Raw genomic sequence first — 9491 nt, forward strand, 5'->3', positions numbered from 1 at the left:
TGACTACAAAGGCAGGGATTTATTGTGATTTAACGTTGCAAGCATTGACAGCTCTGAAGGTAAGAGTGTCCTGCAGGCCAGGAGCTTCTGACAGAATGTTTTATTAGAGCAAAACTCAGCATTTTAATATTACTAAAAAGAATTATAAAAGGCAGTAGCTCTTGATGTCCTTCATCAGCATCAGCAACAATGGGAAATGTGTTTAGACAGACATGAACCTAGTTCAACAGCAGAACATAATCTACACTTACTTTGTCCTATAACACCACAGTTATTGTAGATACTGAGATTAAAGACAAAAATACTCCCTGAAAGAAAAAAAAAATGACAAAGTCCTAACACAAGAAACTTTCCTTCTAAATACCCCCTAAACTATCTTGAGTGAAGGCAATAAGTCTCAATAATTCCATATAACTACAGAATTAAAAAACATACATACCCACAGGATACTTACTCAACATACTTGTTCCACGAAGGAGATGGAGAAGTCTTAGAGGACTCAGTCAGAGCCATGAATACACAATTAGTTATAATAGTGCACATGATAAACCAGGTGAATAACGTAAGTCACAGGAGTGAAGGCAAAGAATGTGACATTGATTCAGAAATGTACCTAGATATTCTATCAGCCACAGATGCAGTATCTGGTTTTGAGTTTAAAGCACATGTAAGGAGACCATGCACATGTATTTGCTGATTTTGAGTCATATTAGGTGACAACACACTATTGTTATTCATGCCATCTGGACTTCTGTATGGGCTAGAGGTGTGCTGCTCCAAGTATCGCGAACTTGGTAAAAGGATCCTCAACCGCTCAAAGAGTGGGAGGAAAGATGCACTTTTAGTTTCATTTTATAGCATAAAAGTTAAAAACTTGCCCAAGGTCACACATATGAAGCCCAAACCTGACTCTACATTGGCAGAGCTGTGCTATTCTGCAGGGACAGCGTGAAGTCTGCCAGCATACTTGTAGGTGTCTCAAAGGACTCTAGATGCCCAAGTTTAGCTAACTCTTGGGGCTGCCCAGCTGCTCTCTGGGACCTGTTGACTACAGAGTATGAACAAGAACTTAGGCATTGAGCTTATGTGTAGACACTTAAGCTTAAGTGCCTGGTCCTGGAGCTGAATCTCATGCTTTGTGTCATATCATAGGTTTTGGCAATCCAGGAGGTAGATGTGCATGGGAAAGACATCTAGCCTTTTCATCATCCATCCCCTCCATCCCTACAAAAACGTCTCCTGGCTTTAGCTCTAGGCATGGTCAAACTGTCACAAATTCAGGAGCTGGACCACTAGTGTTGAAATACCGATATCAGCCAACGTGCTGCCCAGGGAAAGCCTTAGATAAGAGGCATCACTCCTCCAGGGATGTCATTACACTGCTACAATGACATCTTTGGACCCATTACAGCTAACTCAGCACCACAAAGCCAGGAAATGGCTGGAAATCTAAAATTCACTCAGGGATACTGCAGATTCTGTACTGGCCTGATTCAGCCCCAAGCAACAGCTTTATTGGGCTGGTCTCATTCCCCAGTGCCAAACTGGAGCAATACACTAGTGATTCCTGTCCCTTGAATTTGATGTATGAGGTGTGATCTACGTTACCTTTATATTCCAAACTCAATCCCTGCTACAGCTTCCCTGGACATTTTAACTTTCATATATCAAAGGTATATTTTTTTAATCTGATTTTCTAAAGAAACTAAGTTTGTGTAATTTTTCTTTCTATGTGTTTTCGTATGTGGGCCTACCTACCTATTTTTTCTTAAAATTGATCGGTGCTTGATCAGCTTTGGTATGAGCTGAATTTAATTCCTGTAGTCTGGGTAAGCAGAAAATGAGAAAGAATATGGAGATCTTATGAGTCTTCTTACTGGTAAAGGCTTCAGTATGATCTATTTGTTTATGAGACATCAGGAAATCAACAAAAGAGATCATTCTCAAAACTCAAATCTTTAGAAAATCAGGCTTTAGTACCACCAGTACTCACAAAACTATTTATTTCTAAGTAGCACAAGAGCACCAAAACAATAATAATGTCTAAGGTAACACATAACTAGAAATAATCTGGAGTGAGGAAATGACTAAATTCATTTAATGTTCTAAAATACAAAAGCACAGGATTACACAGGGTTTTGTACTCAGAGCGAATGAAGTGAAGAAAAGGATATGAATGTACCAAAATTTTAATTGCTGTTCTTCGGATTGGATGGAAAGGACTGAGGATCCATAAGGCACGTGTAGCAGTAAATCTGAAGATTGTTTTCTGCTTGTTTAGCACTATGAATACCTTTAAAAAAGAAGAAAGATGAAGTAAAGTTTTCAGGAAGATGAACAGAGAACAGATTTTTGTACTATATCCTGTTGTATCAGCAAGAGCTTGACTTTAACTTTAGTCTGTTTGTTTAAATGAGAAGACTCTTTGTAACACTTTGCTACCCTTTCATTATAAACTGATGAAAGAGTTAATACCCATTAGTTGTCAAACTGCAAAAAAATCCTCAAAATGAACTTCTTTTTTAAACCTTAGGATTTGCAAATATTTGTTCACAGAAGTAATCTTGCTTATGACTATTCTCTTAAAATAAATGGAACCTCTCACTGAGTCAAGGTGTACAGAGGTGGAAGGAAGAATTGTATCATTATCTGCTATTGTTGATAGCGATCCTCTGGCTCTAATACTGCAGAAATTAGTTCAAAGTATTAACCATTTCTCAAGCAAGAAGCATAATTTCCAATGGATTAGTTCCCATTTCTCTGTTCTTTATTGAAAACAACATTCTTCAATAATTCATGGCTAGAATATCAAGCTTGAATAAGCAGGTTTTAAGGATTCTTCAGCAAATGTTTTAAAATAATCTTTATACTTAGGTTATCACTTATTGTACATGTAAGTGGAGCATAAGCATTGAGGTAGAGGGAAACACATAGTTTCAAACCATGGAATATAAGAAAAATTACAGACCTATTATAATTTCTTGTAGATCTTACTCAAAACCCCCTTTTCTTCCTTTATCCATTTTATATTTTCTGCTTCCATTCTGTTTCAAATGTCAATGAATTTCATATTATTTAATTCCTATAATTCAAAAGTACGTTTTTTTTAACAAGATTAGAGCATGTCATTCAATTGTCAACCACCTGCATTATTAGAACCTAGAAATAGATGATAGTTTTCCAAAGGAATGTTTGGTGGATCATTCACATAAATACTTTTTAACATCACATTAAACTAAATTAAAATCCAAGCTTCCTGCTTGACTCTAACCTTATGATCTTTGTAGTATGGGTCAAGATCCTCCAGGGGTTCCCCAATGAGCTCTGGAGGGGGAGTTCCATAGAGAGCTGGTAACTTCTGGAAAGCTTTTAGGTCAAGTTGAGGACGTGGCTTCTCCTCAGGTTTCTGGTCTATAGTATTTCTTCGACAATTCCTCTTGGCAGCAATTCTCTTTTCAATAGCAGCCAAGGATTCATAAGTGAACTTACGGAAGTTGTTGGTACCAAGTAGTAAGAACTCAGCCATCTTTCCTTCTTCTCTTCCTGTCACTAATTCTGTCCAAATAATAGAAACAAGTAGAAAGGAAGCCAAGTAACTCCAAAACAGGTAAGTTATGAAAATTAAACAACTGATTGTCCATGCAGGACTAATAACATAAACTTTCTGAGCTATCAGCTTCTGAAAAGATACCTTTTTCAGTGAGATGTGCGTTCGGTACTTTTTTTTTAAATTCTGTGTATCTGATAGGAAGTGGGCAGACCTTTATAAACACACGGGTATATTTAGAATCATAGAATGCTTTGGATTGGAAGGGACCTTTAGAGGTCATCTAGCCCAACTCTCCTGCAGTGAGCAGGGTCATCTTCAACCAGACCTGGTTGCTCAGAGCCCCATCCAACCGGACCTTGAATGTTTCCAGGGATGGGACATCTCCCACCTCTCTGAGCGACCTGTGCCAGTGTTTCACCATGCTCATTGTAAATAATTCCTTCCTTATATCCTGTCTAAATATACCCTCCTTTAGTTTAAAACTATTGTCGTATCACAACAGGCCTTGCTAAAAAGATTTCCCCCATCTTTCCTATAGGCCCCTTCAGCTACTGGCAGGCTGCTCTAAGGTGTCCCGGCAGCCTTCTCTTCTCCAGGATGAACAGCCCCAGCCCTTGGATCATTGTTGTGGCCCTCCTCTAGCCTGCTCCAACAGGTCCATGTCTTGTGCTTGGCACTCCTGAGCTGGACACACGACTTCAAGGGAGGTATCACCAGAGTGGAGCAGAGGGGCAGAAATACCTCCCTTGCTCTGCTGGCCATCTTTCTTTTGATGCAGCCCGGGATACAGTTTGCCTTCTGGGCTATGACCACACATTTTTGGCTCATGTCTAGCTTTTCATCCACCAGTACCCCCAAGTCCTTCTTGGCATGGCTGCTCTCAACCTCTGCATCGCCCAGCCTCTATTGGTAGCGGGGGTTGCCCTGACCCATGTGCAGGACCTTACACTTGGCCTTGTTGAACCTCATAAGGTTCACAAGGCGACTCTTCTAAAGCTTGTCCAGATCCCTCTGGATGGCCTCCCATCCTTCTGGCATGTCACCTCATTTAAGACACCTGTTATCCTAAATTATCTTTATTGTCTTTATTTCTGTTGTTCAGAGAAAACCTAAGGTGCTAGTTTAACCCAGTATTTGGAAACAGAATAGTAAAACTCAGCAAACCACAACAACATCAAATATCTGGAAGCTGTGTCTGCAACAGAAGGACCAAGTACTAAATGAACTGGTGCAGATGTAAATACTCAGATGGATAACCACCATCCTGTGGTGCCAGCACAGGAACAAGCACTGTCCAAGCGTCAGAAGATGTAACACTTGACCCATAGAGTCAGTACTGACTGACATGGTGGACAACAATGCTTGGTCTGATAAGTATCAAGCACAAGGTTTACATTTCGTGCCTGCTTGTCAGAACAACAAAAGTGAGATTATAGTAGAAAAATACTCTGCACTCTTTAAATGAGAATTTTGGTCAGGTATTGGGTAGGATCCACTCAACTAAATGCTACCTGAGTCCATACTTTGACAGCACCGTGAAGCTAACCTTCTACCTTAACGCTCTGAAAAGCCTCAAAGCGAGCCCATGAAGTGCACGTATATTGACAGTGAAAAAACTGAAAATGGTACACGGAGTAAGATGATCCAGACCTTCACCCTTGTGCTAAACTCATTCAAAAGCTCTGAGAGGAGATTTCTCCAAAATATTTCCTTTGATTATGACCTCTAGGAAACCACTGCTGATTCAATACAGAGTGATGGAGCTACTGAGTCAGTGTAGTCCCACCTGCAGAGTGAAATGATCCCATCTGGTCGAGGACCTTACCCAGGATGGATCACTGCTGAGTCTGCATGGATGAAGATCACATTAGAGGTACACAGCTGGGTCTTTCCATCCAGAAGTTGCCACCACCACTTCAATGTGCCCTTCAAAGCTGACTCCTTAACTAGCTTATCTTGGAAAGTTTAAGTTGTCCTCACCAGACACCTGCCAGATGACCTCCTCTTACACCGTTGCTTTCCAGGTACTATGTGTGAAATCCCAGGAAAACACAAAGTATGAATCAAGAGGCTTTGTTTTACTGAAAATAAATCATTTTATTGCCCATGTGCTGACTCCCTGTATCTTCCCTCACTATACAATGCCATTTCAGTTCTCCCCAGATACATGATTTCAGTTGTCTTCGCGTTGCTGGGCTGAAGGAAACCATTGCTGTGAGAACAACACCTAGAGGCCAGTGACAAAGTAACTGCAGTGAAATCTCTTCATTTTTGCAGTTTGCCTGCCTCTTCCATTAAATAGGCACACAAAATTATAAACATGAAAGTAATCCTTCCTTCCAGCACAAAACAGCAACGTTTCTGGAAGAGAAATAGGACATTCAGGCAAGAATAGTCAGTATTTTACACTTGTCAAGATCAAGCTAAGAATCTGGAAGCTGTGTGTAGTATTATCGCAAAGATGAAAACAGCAACATCCACTCCCAAGTTTTCAGGTCTTCACCTAGCCAAAGTGGTATTTATTTTGTTGATGCTTAGAGTAATTTAGATGCTGTGGTATGAGTAATGAGAGCTGTGAATGATGCATGAAATGACACAATTTCTGTGCAATGCACAGAGGGAATGCAATAATTACTTTATCCTGCTTTGTGCCAAATCATCCAGACATACCCATCTCTCCACACAGGGCTTCCATAAAAGTCTACCTGACCTGAAAAGTTCACCATTAAAAATTCTGAGTTTGTTGCAGATTTCTTTGCGGTTTTCTCTCTTCTCTTCAATTCCATAAAGTCATCTTTCAGATCCCAGAAAAGAAACTTTGATTGCCACTCTGTTCTTCCTCAAGACTACTAGAAGGCAGAGCAAAATCTAGGAAGAAAAGAAGTTGCTGTCTAACACCAATGATGGGGAAATAGAAGGAAGCATGAGGGCACATAGAGTCTGCAAGTCCTTGGCCAGAGACCAGGCAGGGGAGCCTTTCCTGGTTGTTTTATAAATTTGTCCACAGAAGAATAAACATTAAGGAAATGGCATAAAGTCTTGTGCTTGCTGTCAGTAGTAAACTTTCCACTGATAGCAGCTGCAAGCCATGGAGTAAAGGCTAAACTACACTTTTCGTTCATGGGCAATTCTGAGCTACTTAGCCTAACACTGAATAAAATATAATGATTATTAAAAATGGAATAAATCAGGAAAAAAAATGTTCCTGATTCATTCAAGCATCTTTAAAAATATCCCCGAATTTCTGTTCCTCATAGTCTCAGGGAGGATAGCATACAAAGTACAACTGAGAGGTATTTAATTTTTCATATGACCAGGGCCAGATTTAGCAATTTGACCAAAACAGGTAGAAAGTGTTAATGTAAAACTATTTTTGCCCTTGATGTCATAGAAGCAATGAACTAGCATTTTGGCCTTTTCTCAAGACTTGAAATACCTACTAAACAGCGTGACTTCTAATATCTACGTAAAATTAAAAGGTTTTTTATTCTTTGACTGACTGAAGACCAGAGAATGCTCAATGAAATCAACATGATTGAAGAATAATAACAAGGAAACAAAAAGAAAAGCATTTATGACTTATTCTTTTAGCTGTCAAATGTATTTTCTGTGAATTCTTTCTCAAATACCAAAATATGCACCTAAGCAGCTTTCTGAAGTAAGGCTTTTTCTTCCAAATGTGTTTTCTTCTTTGGGAATATCCATTGTGACAGTCTAGGAAACAAGGTTATTGTCCAAGATGTTTTCTCTCCTTTTCTTACTATTACAATCACCTCAATTCAAACCTCAGCTAATGAATAGAAGTTGTTCTCAATTATTTGTGATTTCCTGGCTTCACGATCTATTATGCAAAGAGATGAAAACATGTTGACAATTACCGTAAGCAGCATGATCAAGGTAATTATTATGATCAGAGTGGCCAGGAGTTCCTTATTGCTTTTTTTTTTTCCTGTAGCTTGGATGATTGCAATTCTTGTCTGTTAAAACTGTCCCTTTGGTTTAAAAAAGCTTTCATAATATGCACAGAAATTATCACTTAAGTAACTGGAATAACAGCTGTTTGAAGACTGTATCTGAAAAGCCTTGTCTTATTGGAACAACTGAAATGTTGTTCTTGTCTTCAGTTTAGTTGATTTTTGTACACTTTTGCATCTTATTCAGTGATAATATCCAATGCCTGTAGGAGCAAAGTTAGGGACTCTAGACTGATCCAGCTGTTTGTACCTCCAGCAATTATTTGAGGAGTAAAGAACATCAAGATGGACCTTGCAAAAACATGTCAACTGTACCACTCATAGTTACTATGGTGGACTGGGGCTGTGTTGCATCTTTCTACATCTGAATTTCCAGCAGATAAGACAAATCTTTCTAGATTTGAATAAGGAAGCTTTTACTTAACAGAAGTTCAAAGCTTCTGTAGAGCTGTTCTACTCTTTCCTCAAAAACTATTCTATATTTTGAGACAGTTGATTTAATCAAACCACACTGACATTGTCATAATGATCTTTAAAACATGTATGAAAATAACTTTTGCATATTAACACATACAATTTTTTTATCATAGAATAGTTCAGGTCGAAAGGGAACTCAGGAGGTCTCCAGTTTAACCTGCTCCTCAAAGAGGGTCAGTCATGAGGTCAGGGCTTTATCCAGGCAAACATCCAAGCACAGAGACTGCCCAACCTCTCTGAGCAGCCTGTTCCAATACTTGACTGTCTCTATCCATTTGGACCCCTTGGTGTTTCAATTTATGCCCCTTGCCTCTTGTCTCCCCACCATGCACCACTGTAATAATAACAAAGAAACAAAGTATTGCATTAATTTGAAAGGTAAAAGGTAACACCCTCCCAAATGACTCTAGTAAGGAAAAAAAATATTATACCCACTTCAGCCCATTTAGTCCGCCTATTTATAACAGCCTACAAGCAACAGCTCACAGGTCTGAATAACACCATCCAGCACAGCTCCATTGAGACTGCCAAGGGAGACAACGATCAGCATATTTTCTCAGTAGTCTCACATCATTAGAACATCACACCTTACCTGAAGCAAGCTGTGGAACTGTCGTTTATATATTCCAGGTTAAACCACAAAAGTGTTTACCTTCCCTAGACAACCTGGCCAAGAGCTCCAGTCCTCTGAGTCTCCCAGGATGGCATCTGCATGAAAGGACACGGCAACAGCTGACTCAGCTACTCTATATCCTCCTTTTAATCAACAAAACTGAGGACACAGACCAGCTAATGATAAGTAAACATATAGCTTAAGACTTATCAGCTAATGATAAGTAAGCATATAGCTTCAGACACATGAAGAGTGCCAAAAATTGCAACTGATTTTTTTCATTGCCCGTAGAAGAAAACTTAGCGTGAAATAAATCCAACTCTCTCAATCTGGGATTTACAGCTTACAGTTTCCAGCACCAGGAAATGAAGGTAGTAAACAGTGTGGAGATTCACAATGTGCTTTGCAAAGACCTAATCAAGCCTGTTAGCATTCATCCAGAAAGCCCCTTTGGGTGGGACTGATGTTGCCTCACTGCAGACATCTCAGACTTAGACAGCCACATCTCCACTAGCTCTCCAACCGCCTGCTGAGACACCTCTTCATATTTCTTTCAGGATGAAATGAATCACATCTCAAAGGGCCAGTTGACTACAACTGATGGTGTGAGATGTCTCCAGTGAGATGAGATAAATTCAGCTTTTTGCATCCATTAGCTTATGCTTCTTGCTGCTTCAACTAATGGACAACTGCTGAACTTCCAAAGACTAGTAATTCTACACAGTGGTAGCACTGGGCAAACATCATTAGTCACAAGCAGACTGTGAATACATAAAAAATCTAGGATTCCCTTATATTACATTGCTTCCTTAATGACTACATACAAGACAAGCCTTCTTAGCAATTAGTGAAGCATTAAGTCACATTTTCTTTTGCA

The 9491-nt window shown here is 39.5% G+C and overlaps 1 protein-coding gene across 1 annotated transcript in view; it reads right to left on the minus strand.

Moving 5' to 3' along the window:
- LOC104337204 (sodium channel protein type 5 subunit alpha-like) overlaps nucleotides 1–3526 on the minus strand; it is a 34493-nt gene extending 30967 nt beyond the window's left edge. Inside the window, exons 1-3 of the mRNA XM_075417929.1 lie at nucleotides 3272–3526; nucleotides 2175–2293; nucleotides 455–562 (exon numbers count right to left, since the gene is read on the minus strand). Of these exons, the coding sequence (XP_075274044.1) occupies nucleotides 455–562; nucleotides 2175–2293; nucleotides 3272–3526 (482 nt within the window). The remainder of the gene's footprint in view (nucleotides 1–454; nucleotides 563–2174; nucleotides 2294–3271) is intronic.
- Between the last annotated feature and the right edge of the window lie 5965 nt (nucleotides 3527–9491).

This window comes from Opisthocomus hoazin, chromosome 4 (genome assembly GCF_030867145.1).
Source record: "Opisthocomus hoazin isolate bOpiHoa1 chromosome 4, bOpiHoa1.hap1, whole genome shotgun sequence".
In the NCBI taxonomy this organism is placed as follows: domain Eukaryota; kingdom Metazoa; phylum Chordata; class Aves; order Opisthocomiformes; family Opisthocomidae; genus Opisthocomus; species Opisthocomus hoazin.